Source organism: Lutjanus erythropterus, chromosome 7, assembly GCF_056507025.1.
Source record: "Lutjanus erythropterus isolate fLutEry1 chromosome 7, fLutEry1.hap2, whole genome shotgun sequence".
NCBI classification, from domain to species: Eukaryota; Metazoa; Chordata; class Actinopteri; order Lutjaniformes; family Lutjanidae; genus Lutjanus; species Lutjanus erythropterus.
Window position 1 is genome coordinate 10,799,918 of NC_139323.1, and position 21,812 is coordinate 10,821,729.

Genomic DNA, 21,812 nt, shown 5'->3' on the forward strand with positions numbered 1-21,812 from the left:
GGGCCTCACAATGCCTCCAGGACAATGAACACACCAAAATGAATAGAGGAGACACTGGGCTGTACAGCAACACAGGCTGGTTGCCATCTATGGTTTTGACTGCAGATACAACTGCAGATTAAAGCGGGCTTAGCGCTCTCAAATCAGGATAATAACCACATTAGACATATGTGCACTCCTACTGATGACAGTACCGGAGATGTCACTGACGTAGCTGCCAACTCATAAACACACACATACATGTCAAATGAAGTAATAGGGGTTTGGTGACTGGTTCCCAACGCCTGAGCCTCAGAGTAATTAATGATGTAAGGGTTTCAGATGGCATTGTAAATATCAGATTTAATGACATCTTGAGGTCAGTTTGTCCTTGTTATCTTGAGAGCGGAACATGGTCACAGCTACAGTGCGCTTTTAAAATGTTTATTAGCAAGATTTTTTGTATTAATAACATAATAATCACCTTGAACTTTTACAAGTAAGTTTTTACTGTTGTAGTTGGGATTATGTGAGCAGGGATTGAACTTTATTTCCCGACCGTAGGACGTTATTGAGAGCAAACTGATTAACAACAACTGATATTTGCTGCAGTGACATTGGGGAATAGTTGCTCAGACAGTCAGTCACAGTTCAGTGGCACTCGTTGCGATTCAGTGCACATGATAACAGCCAGTGTAACTTTTTCACCGTCTGGCATCCACCTATTTTATATATTTTTTTCCATGTACTAACTTTCTATGTCAGAAAAAAAGTAACAGAAGATTTTTTTTTTCACTAATTAACAAAACAAGTGTGTTTCATGTACTCTTATCGCATCTCTGTGTACACTGCCTGGCCAAAAGAAAAGTCACACACTCTAATATTTCATTGAGCTGCCTTTAGCTTTGATTATGGCATGCATTCGCCAAGGCATCATGTCACAACATTTTTTTCTGTCCAGAGTTGCATTCATTTTTTTTGCCAAGATCTTATAGTGATGATGGGAGAGTCTGGCCGCTGTGTAAAGTCTTCTTCAGCACATCCCAAAGATTCTCAGTGTGGTTAAGGTCTGTGTGAAAATGATGTCTCATGCTCCCAGAAACACTCTTTCACAATTTGAGCCTGATAAATCCTAGCATTTCATCTTGGAATACACCTTTGCCATCAAGGAAGAAAAAATCCATTGATGTAAAAACCTGCTCATTCAGTATATTCAGGTAGTGAGCTGACTTCATTTTTTTGGGCACATAACGTTGCTGAACCTCGACCTGAGCAACTGAAGCAACCCCAGATCATAACACTGCCCCACAGGCTTGTATGGTAGGCACTAGGCATGATGGGAGCATCACTTCATCCGCCTCTCTTCTTACCCTGATGCCCCCATCATTCTGAAACAGGGTAAACCTGGACTTGTCAGATCAGAGTCCAACGTTTCCGCTCCCTGGCAAATTGAGGGCTTTTTTCCCCAATTAGCTTCAGTGATAAGTGGTTTTCTTGAGGGTAAACAGCTATTTAGTCCCAATCCCTTGAGTTCTCTTCATATTGTGTGTGTGGAAATGCTCTTACTTTCACTATTAAACATAGCTGTGAGTTCTACTGCTGAGTTTTTACGATATGATTTCACCAAACTGACCACGTTTCCTCCTCAAAGATGATGGTTCTCCACTATCCTTCCAGGTTTTAATAATGTGTTGGACAGTTCTTAACCCAGTTAGTAGTTTCATCAATCTCTTTAGTTGTTTTCTTTGCTTGATGCAAGAAACTGCTCTTGTTGTAACAATACAGGCTACTCTTTATCTATAATGTCTATAATGTTAAAAATTTAACTTTATACTTTGCATAAGTGATAATGTGATTATTGTTCTGACACAAAACATTTCACGTTATAATGTGATAACATCTTTTTTAGAATAGTAAACTTTTACAATCTGTTTTTTTTTGTAGCAATATGCTGCTGTATTATTGCAAGTTTGATATTTGTTAGTACTTTTCTCAGCACTTATCTTAGGTCTAAAGGTTGCAACAACAGTGTGGACAATAAAAAACAATAATAACTGCATAACTGTAGATTCTTAGTCTTGTGTAAATCAAACCAGCAATACGTTATTCTGCCTGCATCAGCATGGCCACACCCCTTTCCAGAGAAAAACTCATGGTTTCATATAATGGTAGAGATAGGAAAATGCTGAAAACTTCTGTGTAGCAGGTTGCAAAACAAATAAACATGTGAAACCATGACAGTCTGGTTCCACATCCTTACTGGAAAGGAAAGGGACTAAAGGAGAGCAGTAAGGGGCTGTGCACCTGCAGAGAGCAGTTAATGTTACTACTGATGGAGATCTAACGTTAGCCTGAGTGTGAGTCATAATGTTGAAGATCAGTCATATTGTTTCAGGACAGCGGCGTCAGACTGTCATCTCTGACTAAATCTCCAACTAGCTTAGATCAACAGTTGTCTACTGACAAGTTTTTATTAAGCCTGGTACTTCAATATCAGCAGTGTCTGGCTACTGTGTCGTCTCATTGATCCACTCAGAAGAGGAACGACTGAAGAAGCATGACAGTGGAGTGATCAACATTAATTTAGTAAGCTATCGCGGACGCTCAAGGTCAAGGAAGGTCACATGAAGGTTTGTTTGACGCAACATGAATTCATACAAACTTAAACTGAAATTGCAATTCAAAAAACGTGTAAAACTCCATTATTGTCTATGTGATCCCTGGTTTTGTATCCCCCCAAAAGGAGGCGTGGCCTGATGTTTTGGTTATAAACAGTATGGATTCATATAGTCGTATGGGTTTACTTGACAGTTAAGGTCAACATATTTTATTCGTGGTGAAAAAAAAATTGAAGACAGTGGTTAGACATCTGTGTGTGGTCATTTTAGCCCTGTTTATTGAGTCACTGGCTGAGTGCAACAATTTTCATATTTAAATCCTGTTCAATAGCAAACACTTGTGCTTCAGTAGATCTGAAATAACAGCTGTGTGACCGCAGAGTCACGTCACCAGGTCGGCCCACTGTATATCTGCTGTCTGTCACAGGTGCACAGCAGGCAGTCAGAGGGGAGAGAGAGAGAGAGAGAGAGAGAGAGAGAGAGAGAGAGAGAGAGAGAGAGAGAGAGAGAGAGAGAGAGAGAGACTGTATGTCTTTATTAAAAGTACAAGAGAGCAGCTTAGAGGTTTGTGTTCCCTGGATACACCACATCTATTTATTATCATTCCCCCCGCTGTGACCCTTCCTTTTATTTTAGCCTGCTGATTCATCTGCAGTTCATCTCTGAAAACCACACAAGACCTCTAGGTTTACAGTGTCATACTGCTTGGGCAAGAGGGAGAGTCTGATGTTGAATTGGAGGAATGTGCCAAGATGTGGCACGATACGTGTGCGCTTAAATAGGAGTTTATGGAGGCTACTGTCAAGGAGGCTCAAACCACAATATTTTTATCTGGTGTCTCTTTATCTCCGCTCAAACTTAAAGAAGATATAGGAGGCCATTTTTAACTCATTTTCTGTTTATGACCAAATTTTCACCAATTACCTTCCACTAACATCTCATTAGACACCTGAGATCTTGGCCAAAGAATGTTTCACTTCCTTAAAATCAAATATTTGGGGATTTTTGTTGTGAGTCTTTTGCTGAATCGGCACAGAATCAACCATCTCTGGCGTTCAGGTTGTATTTATGGAAATATTCAGCATGCTCCAAGCTCCCTGGGCCCTGGTGAGAAGCGTGACGCAACAGACGTGCCCTCGACCCACAAAACCACTCGGGAATCTGGTTGGAAATGTCAGAAGTGGCCAGAGAAACACATGGAGGAGTGGGGAAGGGGTTAGCTTTTCAGGATAGTGGCTGGCTGTGTTTGTTGGGTGGGGAGGCGCAGGGTCAAATGTAGTTGCTTGATATGTATATCCTAGCAACTGAGAGTGAGTGATATCTTGTACAACTGTAGCTAGGGATTGGTCAGAGAGCTGGCACAAGCTCCTCCTATTTGTAGGGTAGCCGAAGAAAAAATACCTAAATTCAAAACATCTCTCAAACTTTCTCCACTCTGCACTGTACCCTCCGGCACTTTAATCCAGGCCTCTTTGTTTATTTATTTGTATTTATATATTTTTTTTCATTATTAATTGTATTTATTCTTGTAGCTCATGCACAGCCGTTGATCCATGTGCATTTATGACAAGCTGATAATTTTGAAGTTCGCAGCAAAGTGAAGTTTGGCATGACAACATGAATTCACCTTACACAGCTGTGCAGTATTACCCAGAGTTTCCCTTCCATCGGTAAGTACATACATATTGTATAAATGGATAATTTACAGATGATAGTTTTCCTTGATATAACAGTGTTGAAGCCATGTGATGTTTTTTTTAAATAGATTAAATCCTGAAGCAGCACACTTAGCTAAACTGACATTTTGCATAAGATGTGGTACATATTTGGGAGATGTGTTTTCAGATATAATCTTTCACATGTATTTAAATTCTGAATTGAGCAAATAGAGAATATTAGACTTATTGAAGAGGCTGGGAACTTCCCCGCTCTGTGTTTGACCCAGACCGCCAGTCAGACTGAAACCGTCTGGAGGTCCAAAGTGACCTGAGAGCAGTTGTGTCTGCCTGGATCCTCAGCTGCTGCTCTGTCCTGATATATTTATAAGTGTGGCATGCTTATGGCAACAATGCATGTGTAAAGGGCCATCAGGGCCATCAGTGGCAGACAGATTACATGACATCGTGGGTGCTTGGTCTTCTTTACTGTTGCCATTTTAATGCTAATGCATGTTGTGATTTAAAAGATGTCAGATGTTTTGCAGATGCTTTAATCCAGAATGACAGACAACAGAAATGCATTTCATTTGGTTGCAGCGTACTGTAATACTGTGTCTCGTATATCTTGGCGCGTAAATGTTTTCTACCAAAGTCATGATGATAATGTTAGAACATTATGTTGCTCATTTGTCATCTGAGAACATATATTTAATTAAGACTTACTGTTTTTATTAGCAAGTAATACAACATAAACACGGGATACATTAAAACAGGATTGTGCTGCTCAGATAAAAAAAAAATCCAATTGGATTGATAGAGGCAGCTCACCAAAAAAGAAATGACAAATAAAATTATATAAGAAAAAATACCAATAAAGTAATTATGACACATTGGTTCAGTAAATAGAAGATAATAGAAAAAAAAACACAATAATTATACGTACCAACAATCAATAGTTGGTAACACGCACAAGTACACATAACAATACTGTGATTTTTAAAACAGCATATCCAAATGATCCAATCAAAAAGATTAATTTATCAAAATAATGTAGGTATTTTGTTACTTAAAGCAGTGTTTCCCAAACAGTTTTTTTTCTGGGGACCCACTTTTTTCAAAATGAAAAAACAAACAAACAAACAACAAAAACACAATAGGTTTTATCAATAAATCTTGGGAAGAGTACATACAGTACATACTGTATGCACATGTTAAATACCTTATAAATGAGCGATCACTGATTTAGGCTGAGTTAACAAGACATGTTATTGTTTTTATTTCCTCTCATCAAGGAAACAGTAGAGGATAGTTTAGCCCACTTAACAAATAAAAAAAGTGCATTACGTACTGCAGACATAAATCTTAAATTTGATTCCTATCTGTCTGTCTGTCTGTCTGTCTGTCTATGTATGTATCTGTCTATCTGAGATGTCACTGATTCTATGCAGTTGTATAGTATATATAGATATACTCTATATATCAGTATGTAACTCATCCATGTTAGGTTACTAACTTTAAACACAGATATACTGTTAAATTAACACAGCAGATCAGGTCACTTCACTACATCATCACTGAATGTCTAAATTATCATTAATAAGTATTTTGTTCACTCATGCTTTGACATACATTCATATAGTCTTAATATTTTTCAAATGTGTATAATAATGTAATAGAATTTTTTTTAATCTGCCTGCTTATTTGTCCTGTATTGTACTAATTGCTGTCCAGTTGATATGGGCTCATTAAATATTTTCATGTGTTTGAGGTTACAGTATGTCATTTTATATGTTCACTTTAACAAAAATTTATATTATTCAGTATTTGATGCATTTTCTTGCACCTTGTACATGTATTTTAATTTCTGTGCAGAGCCACAACTACTGAATTCTCTATTTTCCCAGAGACTTCTCTTTCTTTTTGGATTTGGCATTTTCGCAATTTAGAGGAAAAGGTGCTGAGCCGTAGACATAAGCTATGATACACATTTTAGTTGCCAAAATATTAAAACTTCACTGTATAGGCTACAATTTTTACAGTTGGAGAAAGAGTCACTTTAGGCCTACAGCAATGATAAATACAAATTCAGGTGTTAAGAAAAGAACAGTTATTTATTTCCAGTCAAGTTTTTGTCAAAACCAGAGGGAGTCACTGGTGAGGGGTATGCAGCTCCAGAGCCACAGGTTACAGACCCCTGATTTAGTCTCTGTGGCTTCAAATAATTCACTTGCAGTTTTTCTTATTCGCTTTGGCTCAGTTCTCCAATGGAAAGTTTTCAAAACATTAAGTTAAAATCTCTGAACAATCTGTTGTTCTCAGCAGACTGAAATGTCTCATTCATGCAAACAAATTGCAAGTGTAAGTATAATTGTCTACTTGTTAGTTGATTCTCAATAAAATTGTCAAACTCTTCACAGCTTCTAAACATCTGTTCATTGTTGAGCCATCACATGCAAAATGATCCATTCAACTATCAAAATCTGGCAGATATACATGTATAGTCCATAAATCTATGACATATAACATGTTTGAGATGTATGATAACTTGGCAAATCACCTGCCAGATGACAGTAACAAACTACCAATCACATGTGTGACAATCTGTGTCAAATGTTCTGCATATGACTTCACATGAAAGATCAAAGGTGAATTTTCTGTTTACAGTACATGCATATGGACAAAAATGACACTGCTGTATATTTCAGTAAACAGTCCATGTCAACAGAGAGGTAGAATAAAACAGAGATTTGTATGAAGAACATTTCCATGGTTGACTGCCATGGTGAAAAAACATTTTGACCAGTACAACTTACCTGATGACAAAAGCACTGGCCAATTTACTGGCACAATAACTGGGTTTTGAAGTATGAATAAAACGTTTTGGGTGAGTTATACCTTTAGCAAACATGCAATAAATTTTTGATGTTCCATCAAACAGTTGTGACATTTTCATTTAAAGTTTAGAGAATGTTAAGACTATTTCAAAAAATGATTTTGACAATCAATTGAGAAAAACTATACTGGACGTTGATAACTACACTTCTACAGGGTTAAAATAAATAAATAAATAAATAAAATCGTGTTTTTGAGTAAGGAAAATGAGGTGGCATTCATTACCTGGAATGTTGCTTTTAAGATCTTATTCATCTTCCAAGAATCAAGGTATCCTTTTGGTCCACTAATTTTCTCTTCCTGTCTTTTATTATTATTATTTTTTTGCATTCCAAACTTTCAAAGAATTTGTGTCCTTTCACCCCAAAGGATATGACCTCAGACTGTTTCACTTCTATAAAAGTAATCGGATAAGAGGAGGAGAAACTTTGGGCCTTTCTATTGTTTTGCAGTCATGTCCCTCTTCCAGCAGGGGCTGACAGATGAGGGGGAGAGGGTCTTAGGCCTTTGAACAAGTGATTAATAAAGACACTGGAGAAGGGCCCCAATTGGCTGGGCTGTTTGTTTTGATTGCATTTTCATCGGTCGGTGTGCCCAACCTGCCAAGAGACAATGGCCATCCCTGTTTAGTGCTGACCTCTGCCCCAGTCTCGTCTGGAGGCGCTGCACCGTCTTTAAGTGGATGCTGAACAGCCTTTGCCTCAGGCTCACTGAAAAACTCAGAGTAACTTGACACCCAAAAGCAGACAAACAACAGCCAGAACGGGGATAAACCCATCTATCCGAACAGTCTCTTAAAATAACACTGCTAAATATAATAATAAAAAAAAAGAGTTTAATCAAAAAGAAGATTGTCAAAATTGATTTGTAAAAATGTGACCAAAATTAACTATATGGTGTCAATGTGTGCAATAAATTATACATATATATATACACATTATTATAAAGATTTATAAATTAAGATTTTCTTTCTCACCAAGTAAAATAGTCCATAGAAAAATACCTGCAGGTGCAAGTGGACATATTTCCCTTATAGTGAAACACTGTGATCTCCTTCTTGGTTTGAGGACAATCTATCTTACTGTCCAATAAGTTTTAATAAAAAGTTTTACAGTTTCAGGGTCTTATATAGGACTATGCACATGCTGTATGTAATTGCACGTAATTTGTGCTAAAACTGGATTAAGCACAAATGTTTAAGAGTGCAGTAGGTGTATGCTTATTATGATAATACTGAAATTAATTTATGGGCTTACATGGCTATACATGTTGAACCTGATACACAACTTTTGTGATTCTGATTGGTCAATGGACAATGCGGACAAGTAAAGCTCCTAATGAGGTGACTGTTGAATGAGCTCTGCCAAACACCCTGTTTCAAAGGGAAATTAAAGGCAAAATCAAATGGTGATTAACTGAGGCAAAGGTCAGTAGTGAAGGACTACACCCAAATACACCCTGTCCATGAACAGTGATGACACCACACCTGCAACCTACTCTTTTTTTTTTTTGTCCAGCTTGTTTTGTTGATTTTTTTTCCAGTGACTGCAATCCATTCTTATAAACCCATGATGGACGTACTGCTAGGAAACCCATACTCTCTTTTATTTGATGAGGATGTCTTTCTCTTGCAATTGTCCTCTCTTATGTTAGGGAAAAACTTGAATTAGTGAAGTTAAAATGATCTTAAAAAGTCTAATATACAGTTATGTCAGTTATATATTATATTATATTATATTATATTATATTATATTATATTATATTATAGATTATAGATTTTATTACAGAAATTATAGGCCTTCATTCTAAACATTTGGGTTTGTTGGCAATTTCATTTTAAGGGCAAGCTGCTGAAACAAGACTATCTAAATGGGTCTAATAATTCCAATAAATTCTAATTATTCTTAAGTACATCACTAATATACAGCCAAAATACATTGCCTCTGAGTGGTGAATAGCACATTTTAATAACCAACATTTGCTTTTGAAACTTAAGAAACATAAAAACAGTCGCCTTTTTTTCTGCCATGTGCTACCGCGAGACTCTGGTTGCCATGACAATTAACAAGGGCCGGGAAGGTAACCGCAGCCAAATCAGAGAGGTGAGATTCGTCAAACACAGAAGGTAATAATGTTTTCACCGCTTGAATTTCTTAGATTATTTATTGGTTAAATAAACACCAGCAGGCACAGCTGTCTAGGAGAGACTCATGGTCGAGCCAGAAATGAATTTAAATGACTAAAAGCTAAAGGGAAGGCAGCTAGGTTAAATTACCAGTAGTTTAGCTAGTTAGCTCGTAGCGTAATGATATTAGGCTACCCCTTGCTAAATAGGCTAACAAGAGTTAACTAACGTACTGGATAAAATATATTAGGGCTGCGCAATGCAGTTTACTTTGGCTCAGAAATTCATTCACAGTGAAAATATAAAAGCAGTTTGCCTGAAATATTATTTGTTTTTAATAGCTCACAAAACAGTTTTGGCTGCAGGGATAATTTGTTGTCGAATTAAAATCAGGGTTTTGTTTGTCTGTCATGGTTTAATTTTGTAATCAGAGAGGCGTATTGGCTACAAATATTATAATTATTAGTTAAAATTGTAGGCTTACTCAGTGCTTAAATATGATATTAAAAGTTACTAAATAGATAACATAGTGCAATTCCAATATTGCAGAAGCTTCTTAACTGACTATTAATTGGTCCAAACTGAACCAGATCCACATCTTGCTGGCATCATGTATTTTGAGCTTTCCAAACTCATTTAATCTTTATTCTTAACACAACACTCCCTCATATGTAAAGTTACCTCCTGCACAAGTGAAATTATTTGCTTCATTAGATATGCCTGTTATTCTAAGTCAGGTATTAATATCATTCATCACGCAGTGTTGGGGAATTCCAAAACCTAAAATAGTGCCAGCTTCAGATTATGCCCCCCCCATCTCCTCCCTCCTTTCCCCCACCCAAGCCCGTCCAGCTGTACACATACCAGAAGTTGCAGCAGTGCTATCATATAGACTGTGGGGGGAATTCCGCCTGTCTCAGACTGCAGCGTGCGCCACTTCAGCAGGAACAATGGCAGGCTGAGCTCTGAAGCAGGTGTAATGTTTCAGGGGAGCAGGTCAAAGTGCCTCTGTCTGAATGGTGCATAATCACCATTATGTGTAGTACAAATATTCAGTATTATGCAGGCTGACTTCTGCACAATGGAAGTGCCCTTCATGAATGGCTGCCAGCAGGACTCCTCCTCCTCCTTCTTTCCTCCACTGGCTGGGTGGCCAAATCTCAGCCCGGCACATCAACATTTATGTAGAATGTTTGCTGACATTGCAACTTTGAAAACTACTAATTAACATTTTGCCTTTTTCCCAAAATGTCAATAGCAATCTAAGGATTGTTTATTGAGTTATAAAATGAATACGATCATGGTTTCTCCTGTCTCCTTGCAGACTCAGGGACCCTTCGTCTCGTTTGTCCTGGAGAGAGAGCTCATTCCTCACCACCATGTCCCAGAATCAGTCAGCACAAACAACTGACTCCTTCAGCCAAGATGTATTCAACCAACTGTTTGATATGCTGGACCAGTAAGTGAATACTGTAAAAATAGACATTTAGCTGTAAAGGCAAAAACAAACTTCAGTGACTTAGCAAAACAAAAAAAAAGCGTCAATCAGTGCTGTCTCTTGTGTTTCAGATCTGCCATTCATTCAGTCCAGCCCATCGAGTTGAACTTCACAGACAGTCCAACTGATGGGTCTGCAGGAAACACCATTCAGATCAGTATGGACTGCATAACCATGCATGAGCCAGATGAGACGCTTGCTGTAAGTACGTAGGTTTGCTGTTTAAAGAAAACAGTTTCGCTTTTTATAATTTTCACTAGCAGTTCCTGCTGCCTCACGACCACCACAACCACAGATGAAAAAATGTCAAATTAATCACTGTTGTAAAGCACACCTAAAAATCAAGGAGTAAAAGTAAAGATATCGCGCTTAATATTAATTGAGTAAAACTGAAAGTCACTCATATGAATTGCACATAAGTAAAAGAGTAAAAGTTTCTGATCTTAAATGTACACAAGTATTTTTTTAATCACAACTTACAAATGCTGCCACCAAGCCACACAGAGTGGTGTTACTGCCCTCTGAGCGATTTTATACCCCAGCCACCCACCCCCCCAAAAAACATGGTCTCTTTATAACACCTAGTAGCTTGACATTGTACAGAATTTTGATATCCTGTGCAATAAGTCGTGGTTTATAAATACAAATACCATCTGAGATTACTTTCATTCTGAGTTCATGGGAATTCCAGTATGGTAAATCCCATAGGTTGTACAATACAGACTGTACTTTCAATTTTCATATTAACAATGGAATTTCCCCTGGACAGATGTGACAGTTTGGTGAATGTGGTGCACAGTAGTTCAGTGGTGAAGCAAGCTGGGTTATCTGTTTTTGTCTTGAGATGTTGTCTGTAAGTTGGTGGTATCATCTCATCTAACCAGAGTTGTGCTTGACCTGGATAGACCACCTGAGACAAGTAACTCTCAGAGTCTGTTGATGGTGGTTTGTGCATTTAAACACTCACATGCCTGATGATATGCTTCAGGTACTAAAAAATATTATTATTATTTATTTATTTTTGGTGGCAAAAATGAGTTGAAGCATAAAGTAAGATTGTGAGCTTAATTTTTGTGCTAACACACATTCATGTGCTGTGCTGTCAAGTAAAGCAGTGTGATAAAAACATTTTGCTATGAGTTGTGTATAAATGCACTGTATGAACCCCTCTGTGTGACCTGTGGTGAGACGCGAACATATCTTTGCCAGTCCTGCTGCTGACAGATGATGTGCATGTTCCCCTCCCAGTTTAGGAATGCTGTTGTCCAGCCAGGGTGGAAAGAAATAGCAAATAAAAATTTTGTTCAAGGAGCTGAGTAATGTTACCCTGCGCATCCCCCAAGGGGGCCTGTGCTCTCTTGAACTGGTGATTAATGGCCCCACCCCCACCACCCACTTTCCTCTACACCAAAGAGGGGCGTGGTGCAGTGATTGGCACGCCAGCAACTTGGGCAGCATCCGTGTCATTCACCAAGCCCCGATCATTCTTACCCAGTCACGTGTCTGTTTTGATGAAAAGAGATGGTGGGCAACACCACCACCACCCCCCACCACCCTCCCACTCATGTGGAGGTGTGTCTCTTTCATGAGTCATTAGAATGCAGCTCAGTGTTTAGTGCCCTGGGGGACTTAATTGTATTGTGTAGGGTTTATGTTTAATCTGAAATTCCTTTTTCTTCTGGATTTTTTTTCTGTGGCTGCAGGGCAACAATTTAGCGCAGCACCTGCCTCTCTTGCAGAGGTCCCAGCTCTCATCTATCAGTTTGTGTCTTCTCTATGTTAAGGTGGGGGGTGGCAACAAGGGGGGAGGAGGGAAGCAAGCAGAGGGTAGAATAACATGAAGGAATGTAGCAGAAATAGTGGCAGGAGAAACGCTATATCCTACCCTAAACAGCTGATTTTACACCCAGATAAAGCTCTGATCAGCTGTGCGTGGAAGACGCACTATTGAGCAAAGGGACAGAGGTCCTTTTCAGAGACAGGATAGAGAGCAGAGTAACTCAGTCAACACGCGGCTTCTCTGAGTATCTAATTACATGTTTGTGTTTGGATTTTTTCACTGCACCTTGTGTGTGTGTGAGTGCTGTTTCCCCCGAGTTCAATGTCTAAGCAGGTGATTAGTTTTCTCTACTGTTTCCAAAGTTTTGCAGTACTTAAATCTCATGTTTAAGGATGAGATTTAAATTTAGTTGAAAGCAAAAGCGGTCATCTTGCAAATTGCAAACACTTCATATCACTTGCCTGTTCTAAGCATATAGAAGAACCTACAGTGGCTGCAAAATTCACAGAAAACATTCCAGGCTGTTTCTAGTTGTCTAGTTTTCTTGGTTTGTCTACTCTGAGCTACTGTAGAAACATGGCAGCCTCTGTGGAGAAGGACATGTGCCTTCTGTAGATATAAACAACTCATTCTGTGGTAATGACAACATAACAATTCTTATTTTCAGGTCATTATACACTAATGAAAGCATAATTATAAACATCAAATGCCATTTCTGCAGTTAATTGAAATGTTACCAACGTCACAATATGGTCAAGAGAAATATCTTGTTTGCAGAAGCTTTTCGTTAGAGGAAATATGTGAGACAAAGCAGCTTTATAAGGAAGTACTGTATTGCTGTGGAGATGCCCTGGCTTACAAATCTTGTTCTCCAGTTGAAAGAAAACATTGCTTGGTACAGACCCCAACAAATATCAATGATTTTTTTTCCAGCAAAAGTGAAAATTGGAATGCATAAATGGTTATTCCCACTAATCACTGATCATAAATAATCGCAATATGTTTTTTTTTTTTTGTTTTTTTTTTACCATATCATACAGTCACAATTCTGCCATATTGTGCCAATAAATCTTAGTTACTGGACCGTTAATGCTGTCATCTGTAAAGAATTTGGTAGATGTGGTGCAATCATTTCCGTTATCATGTCCTCACTGGATGTTTCTTCACTGTCAATTTCAAAGCAGTCTTAATGAGTCATTACATCCACCTTACCTGACAGTAGTATAGTAAAAGCTAGTCCATCTTGCCCTTTATTTGTCTGAATGTGCAGTGGGTTGTTGTAGCTCCCAAACTACAACACTAGTTTTACTATTTTTTTAAAGTTGTGTAACAAGAAGCACAGCTTAAAGCCTAACTTGGATTATTCATTAGGGACTTTTATTGTATTAAATCCAAAGTAAGCCTGCACACTGAATACCCAACCATAATAAGCTCTCCTTTTATTTTTTCATGCTCCACCAGTTTGCCTCCAGCATATTAAGAAGTGTTTTTTAAGGCGTAGCACCAAGGAACAAATGCTTGCCACGGTCCACTTGAATGACTGTAGAGTCTGCGAGTCAGTATGAAACCTCGCCTGACTGAGAATGTGCCCCTATTGTCCTTATCTCAAGAAATTTTACATTTTCTCACATTTCCTCTTACAGCTTAGACCAAACTTAATTCTGTTTTCATACAGCAGTATTCATGCCAGGTTCAACTGCAAAAAAAAAACAAAAAAAACTTGGAGGTCACAGCATTTAAGAGAGAGCGTGCATAAATAAATCTGTCAGCAGTAATCCCGTGAATTTCTTCTATAAAACTCCAGTTATCCATATGGATTATTTTTAAATATCAAATTTTAATTCCATACTGTTCACCATGCATGAGAGTTAAACTAAGGTTAAACTGTTACATAATGGTATAGCTTTTCATTTATATTTAGTATTATTTCAAGTGAACAGGACACGGGGCATCATTAGATCAATATTAGAGATAAATGGTTTTGTCTGATATCAGAAATAATGTTAAAGTAAAAAAATAATTCCATGCTTGGACATGCTTTGGTTAGAATATTCATTATGGTTTATTTGTTTCTGAGCCCTTTTTGACAAAAATAAATAAATAAGAGGAACAAACCCCGGTAACTAAATGCATTAAGTAAATGAGGAACTAAAAGAACCTTTTGTATGTCACTTTTTGCATTTTCACTGTCCCTAACGATCCATGGTGATTATGAAAATTAGACCAGGCTTTGTGTGAGATGGAATTTTTGCATGCAGCAAGACAAAAACACAGACATCTATGAAATGTACTGTTGTGCATCTGATGTTTGGAAAGCAGAAATGCAGAGGGATTGAAAACATCAGAGGCAAGGCAAGACACCTGTTTCCAAAGAAGTGGTGCTCTGCATTTAAATTTACTTAAATATGTAAATACAGAAAAGCAAAACAGCAAATGCATTTATTTTATTCCTTCTTTTAGATTCATAGGGATAACATCTTTATAGCTGTCTTTATAGTATAAATGTTATCATCCCATCACTAGTCCTAATTATTGATTGTTGTTTTTTTTTTTGGCATCATGTAGTGAAAATCTGGTATTTTAACAGCTCTAGTTTGTAAATGAAACTGAACGCATGGCATTGTTATCACATTAGAATAATCAAAATACAGTATGTATCTGTATTCTTCTGATCCTCACTGGATATAGTGACTAGGTTGAATTATATAATTTTCCTTTAATACGGTTGAACAGCTTCTTGCCCTCAGCTGCAAAGAAGTAAAAGCATATTGGATATTTTTTGTCAAGTTGAAGGTTAAAATAAAAATCCAGTGAATTGTTGTAGAGCACTTCAAGTTGACACACTAATATTTCACTGTGCTGTTGCGCTGTATATATTTTTTTATATTAAAAGCTTCTATTGATGTTGAAGCGTTGAATTTCTGTCATCTGTTATATTTTATGACATCACACTAAAAAATGCTCAAACAAAATTCTCAATTTGAATAAAGTGATTTGTCAGATTAAATTACCTTTTTAAATTAAATCAGCTTTCTTTAATGAGTCTAACTCATCAGTTTTGTCAACATAATTATAGTCTGTGGTGCTGTTAGATTGCTGCTAGACTGCCTTGTTAATACAGGTGTGTGCCTCCCTTTGTGCACAGCAAGCAAGAGAAAAAAAGGTGTTTTTGACAGGCAAAAAACACCAAATATGACAAGTCTATAACATGATATTGAGAATGAGACAAGTGACGTGTCAACTCACTGTCCGAGAGTAGAGAGCAAGAAAGTGAAACTACACACTGCAGGTATGTTCTTGTCACGCACATATAATTAAAGTGTCATCTCATCAGCCTGTCATATTGGCAGATATGTTCATTTATCCTCCTCCCCCTTCAAATGACAGATTTTTTTTGGCTTTTGCCTTTATTTATGATAATGACAGCTGAAAGTATGACAGGAAAGGGGGGAGAGCGAGAGAGGGGAGGACACTCAGCAAATGGGCCCCAGGTGGGAATCGAACCAGCAGCCGCTGCAGAGGACTAACAGCTTCAGTACGTGGGTCACACACTCTACCAACTGAATTATAGGGGTGCCCCCAAATGTCTGGGGAAAAAAAACAACAACAAAAAAAGAGTGTTGTGAATTTTGGAAATGATTGCATTTATCTTTTTCAGACAAATTTGAATTTTGGACTTTACAATACACTGAAGTAATTGGAAATCACATGAATCACAAAGACCAGGCAAGATAAAAGCTTTAAAATGAAATATCTTATATTTGACTATATATGACTGGCCGATGAGATGATGCCGTAATTATACGCATAATTATATGCGACCAGAGTATATCTGGGGTGTGGAGTTTTTCTGAGGTGTCTGAAATTGACAGCAAAGTTGCTATTTGCGATGATTGCGCAGCGTCTGTCATGTTAGGAGGAGCCAAATCATACTCCTTCAACACAGCAAATTTAATTGCACATCTTAAGAGCTGCCATCTTGATCCTTTCAACAAATTTATGAAGAACAAAGAATTAAAAAGTATTGTATTTTATGTCCGCATCTGTCATTGGGCCATCACAATAAGAGTAGCCATAATAATCTGTTAATTCCACTACAGGACAGATTTAATCCAATATTGCAAAAATCCAATATTGCATCCTTGAATATTACTGTAGCCTAATCTTTATTTGCAACTGTGCAGATACCAGCAATTCCCAGGTTTAAACAGAATGAACAAATATACTAAAAGTTCAAATGCAGTAGCATATCGTGGGGTTTCAGTCAGGGCCTTCAGTAATGAACTGAACAGCCGACCCCTGCACACACACTCATGTGCACATGAACGCACAAAGTTGTCGTATGGGTGCTGATACAGCCAAATCAGCCACTACTGCATGAACACCATCAAGACAGTCAATCTTTAAAAACCACAGCACAGACACACACCACAGTGCATTATAGCAGTTACTGCAGCATCACCATCAGATCTTCATTTATGTCGCTCTGCATCCAGGTGGCACACGCACACTACATGGCACAAAAACATGCTTCCAACTTCAACTGATGAAGTGTAGGTGCATCATCATCAGTTCACTTCAGTAACAAAAATGAAACGTGAGTTAGGCCTATATGCCAAATATTTTACCACAGCTTTTCCTGCCAGAAAATTAAGCCAGGTGTATTTGAGAGAGTTCGCTTAATATGCTTAATATACATTAAGTGGCATCAGACACTGTCAACGTGCATCATCAACACTGAAACACAGCATCACCATCTACTGCCCAAACTCCAGCAGTAAACAATACTGAATAAACTAAAACACCAAAACTGTAATTGAATTCAGACACATTCAGACACACATTAATGAAAATATATGATTTTGATTTTAACAGGGCCAGCAGAGACGCCCTGACAGCCCTGACAGCCCACCACTGTTCACATATTGATTTAGAATTCAAATGTTAACATTATGAATGAAGCTTCAAACTATTTGGTGCAGCTCTTTATGTTTATTTAGTAAATACAGTTCACTGTGTCGATCAGTCATCAAAGTAAACCTGGTACTGAATAATGACTCTCTGGCCGGTCTAAGTAGAGCTTGAATTTAGAACAACCTAATGTACATAACCAAATACTGGTCAAATTATGGCTGATAAATCAATCAGTTCTGTGTATCAGCCTTTTCCCTTTAAAATGTTTCTGACATCTTTTGAAATCAGTTTGTCCAGTGTGTAAATTAATTTAACCAAAAGCAGCTTAAGTTTATTTCTGTTAAACAGAAGCATTTTAGGATTTGGTGGCAGTTGATTGTGAGGGTTTTAGGAAATGCCACCCAAGTGATGCTTTCTCTGTCTTTCTCTTGCGTCTGTCAGTGTGGATGGGGGCTTATACTGTTTTCAGGGCAGGTGTCTGTGCCTTCGCAGCCACTGCAGCCTGACACTTGATACTAAACTAATCTAGCTGACTTAAGGAACAGACAATTTAAAGGGCAAATCTTAAGTAAAGCCTCTTTTCTCTGAGCCCCTGGATCTGCAGATCTTTAGCTACTGCCTGGTCCCACTCTTTTCTCATTTCTCACCATTGTAGCATCTGAGGTGATGCAACTCATAGAGATGTGGCTGCACTTACTCTTTGGATGGGCAGGCAATATGTTTCCAGTGAACTGGTTCTAAAGGTTTTAAATTATAGTCTGCAGTGTAGAATGCATTTGTGTCACTAACAGGCATCATGTTAGGATTGGATTCATTACTGTTTCCTGTCTTCTCTGTTAAATTACGTGAAGAGGTGTGTACTTTGTGTGAACTCAGCTGCATTATACAGCCAATATACAATCACAGCTACTGGTCTATATTTTACTGCAGCTTCACCCTAACACTCGGTACTCTAACTTCTTTTCAGATGCCAATGTTGTTTTAACATAATTAGAAGTTTGTTTAGCTAAACTAATTATCACACTCAGAAGGTTTGACCAGGTCTTCATTGACGCTCGCGTCCCATGGGAGGCTATTGAATTGGGCCCTTTAAAGTGTTGATTTGCATTTGTGACAGGCTGACCTGTGGGCTCATAGCCCCGGGGGCCTGACCAGGGTGTGGCAGCTGATTTGAGACACTGGCTGCAGGTCATAGTTGTGGTTAGGTTTTCAGACAGCTTTCAAATCATTGTGACCACAGGGCAAGAGTTTTAGCTCCCTGGCTCTGTAGTGACCAGTCTCCTGCCTTGTCATTTACTAGTGCAGCATTATACACTCATGTTTACATGTCCATATTTGTCATACAGTAAATCAGGCCTATTCAATTATCCTTGTTAGAAGGGTCAGATTTATAAAAAAAGTAAAATGGCAAGGGGTCAGACATTCACATTTCCTATGTCTGACTTGTAGTCAGAAACAGTCCACCTTGTTATTTTTTCGTGACTTAATTAGTTTTTTAAATTGGAAAAGAAATTATGCACAAAAGTACAGGGAAAAAACAATGCACCTTTGTAATCCTAGATTAGAAGTAGCTTGTTTTAATGAGCACATGTTGCATCTAACATATTTTTTTCATTCAGTTTGACATAAAATTCCCTCTCCTTTAAACAGCATTAGTTTTTAAAATAAGTGTCTAGGTGTCTCAGTACATAACAACACATGTAACCAATGAATTAGCTAATTAGCCTACCAATAAAATGATAATCTTATAATAAACAATGTAAACAGACAAACGAAAGCAGGTATTTATTATTAGAGCTTTTATGCAAAATCCACTCAAATCTAAATGCAGCAATTTCAGCTTGCTAGTTGAAATATATGTTTCAACTCAAGTGGTGTAGTTTTATTGAAACTGTCACATTTCTCGGGAATCAGCTGGTCAGTGCTTGTGACCATTACAGTATCTGAGCCACAATGCATGTTTCCAAAACAGATCTACATCAGTCATCTCTGATAAATACAAGCAATCTACAGGAGTCACATTGTTTTTTCTGGGGGGCTCTGCATTGGAATAGCTTAAGGGATGCAAAGCGGAACAGTTCTTATGCTAACTAGCTACAGTAGGTATAGTGTACTCTCAACCACTTCTGCACCTCTCACTCTGTGACTTGCTGGCCTAATGGATTTTTCTCTGTATGTATTCATTTGTTAGTTTTTCTTATTATCTACATTGATATAATTTGTATATTTGGAGTTTTTGTACGATCTAACCATGTGAATGAAATCAAAAGTACACGTGATTTCTTTTGAATGGCATGTTTTAAATAAGTGCACAGATAGAAAGTCAGAACTATTAAGATAAAACTGTTCCTAAGTGAAAATTGATGAAGTCTTAATTTTCTGTATTTTTATCTGGATTGCCATATTTGATTATTTTTAGGATAAATAAGGGAAATTTAAAAAAAAAAAGTAAAATGCAAGCATAATATGGAGGCATTTATAATTTTTGTTGCGGTTGATATGAACCACTTCTAAAATGACCAAATAGTAATTCGCTACTCAGCTTTTAGCTGTGAGGAGGCCTGCAGAGTCTCAAAGGAAGGGTAAGGAGACGCTGCTTCTCCTGAAGATGGGTGTGGACTAGAGATTGGGACAGGTAGCTCCTTAGACCCCTCCCCTCTGTTCCTTCGTATATATCACCTTCCCATAGATTCCTATAGAGCTTCTGCTTGTCCACTTGCATCTGTAGTCCACATCACTCCTTCAGAGTGAGGAAAAGAGATTTGTGGAATCCTGGAGCCAGTGGAGCAAACAGCAGCAGCTCTGCTCAATCTCAGCGCCAACATGTTGTACCTGGAGACGGGGACCACCACATCTTACAACGAGGTAAGACCAAACGGAGGAACTGGTGAACAGTGGGCATCAGCCATCGCAACCATTCCTTTAGATGGTTCCCCAGAGCTCCAAGGGGGCTAATGAAATATCACGTAGGAGTAAAAGGCCTTGTACTGCAGAATTTCACTTTTATGTCAGTGTTATAATCTAATAAGCTCAAATCTTGGAATTATGTGTCATATTTTGCTGGATACGTTTTGTGTAACTTTGACATTTAATGCACATTAAGTAGAAGAAAATTCAGGCTAAATGGCCTGTTTTAGTCAAGTAACAATTTCCGTAGAAAGACTTAACGCGGGGAAGATGTTTTTTCATTTGGTTGTGTGTTTGCGTGCACATCTTTGTGCGTGTGGCTGAGAGCAGGGGAATGTAAACACCTGGAGAATCTCTTTGAATACTGTATGTTTGTCTTGTAAAATGGCTGCTGTCTAGCAGGGTATGAATTTAGTCACTTGGTGTGATTTACTTCAAGTCTGATGGTGGTTGTTGAATTATTGTTTTTCATGTTAGAAAATCTGACTTCCTAAAGACTTTGGAGGGTTTTGACTTTTCTGCTGTGAGACGGTCCTATTTCTTTCATGGAAAAGCTCAAGAACAGATAAAGAATGAAAAAGACAATATGAAAACACAATATTGTAGATTATTTTAATGATTAGAAACAATTCTGGTGTTTTTTTGTTTTTTTGCTTTACTTAATTAGAATTTAAGAGGATACTCATGGGACCAAGAGTTTTCATTTTCTTTTTGTGAAGCGAGTGTCTTTCTCCAAGATGTCTGCTGTTAAATGTTCCTCTGTTCTGTCACAGACGAAACAAAACCATGAATGGCAAGCAAAATTTTGAATCCATAAATGTACATTCAATTTCTTAGTTTGGAAACAAGGAAACACAAAAAACAAAACAATCAGATTCTATTCCCATTTGTCACTTTAAAAGTACAAGCATCATGATTTAATGGATCTGTGTTTGAAAGGATGTTTTTTAAAGTGAATTAATTATGTTTGTATTAGGTATCTATCAGCTTCTTTTTTGAATCAGACAACATGGCATTCTGATTATGGAAACTCTATGGTGTTGCATCAGTTCAGTTGAATCATAATGGCAACAATAGAAAGATGGAAAAATTGGCCCTGCCAGACATACAGTATTTTAAAATAGAGTTGTTTGTTAAAAAACAAAAACTAAACTGTTTTTGTTAGCAAGCCTTATCGGTGAAAAATCCATTCTTTAGTTTCAGACTTTTCACTATGCCTAAGCTCCCATTTTTCTTTGTCACTAGCTGCTTTTATTATGTATTGCTTCTCTTGCTGACCATTTACCAGCCAAATCATGCATCCAAACTAAATGCCGAGCAAGTGAGCGGTGATAGATTCTCAGATTGCAGGTTGCAGATAGCAGGTGTGTCAGGTCACTGTCTTTTAAGTTGTCGAGCAGGGGGTCTTTAAGTGGTGTCCGGCTCAATCCCTCCAGTGTGT

The 21,812-nt window shown here is 37.9% G+C and overlaps 1 protein-coding gene across 4 annotated transcripts in view; it reads left to right on the forward strand.

The window, feature by feature from the left end:
- Positions 1 to 4,043: 4,043 nt before the first annotated feature.
- tp63 (tumor protein p63) overlaps positions 4,044 to 21,812 on the forward strand; it is a 40,977-nt gene continuing 23,208 nt past the window's right edge. For 2 of the 4 annotated variants that reach the window (XM_084722650.1, XM_084722651.1), the window contains exon 1: positions 20,158 to 20,329. In XM_084722650.1, coding sequence (XP_084578776.1) covers positions 20,288 to 20,329 — 42 coding nt within the window. In that variant the 5' untranslated portion in view covers positions 20,158 to 20,287. Of the gene's footprint in view, positions 4,268 to 10,596; positions 10,732 to 10,841; positions 10,972 to 20,157; positions 20,330 to 21,812 lie in introns of those variants that run through there. The other 2 variants (XM_084722647.1, XM_084722649.1) reach the window with 2 other exon arrangements.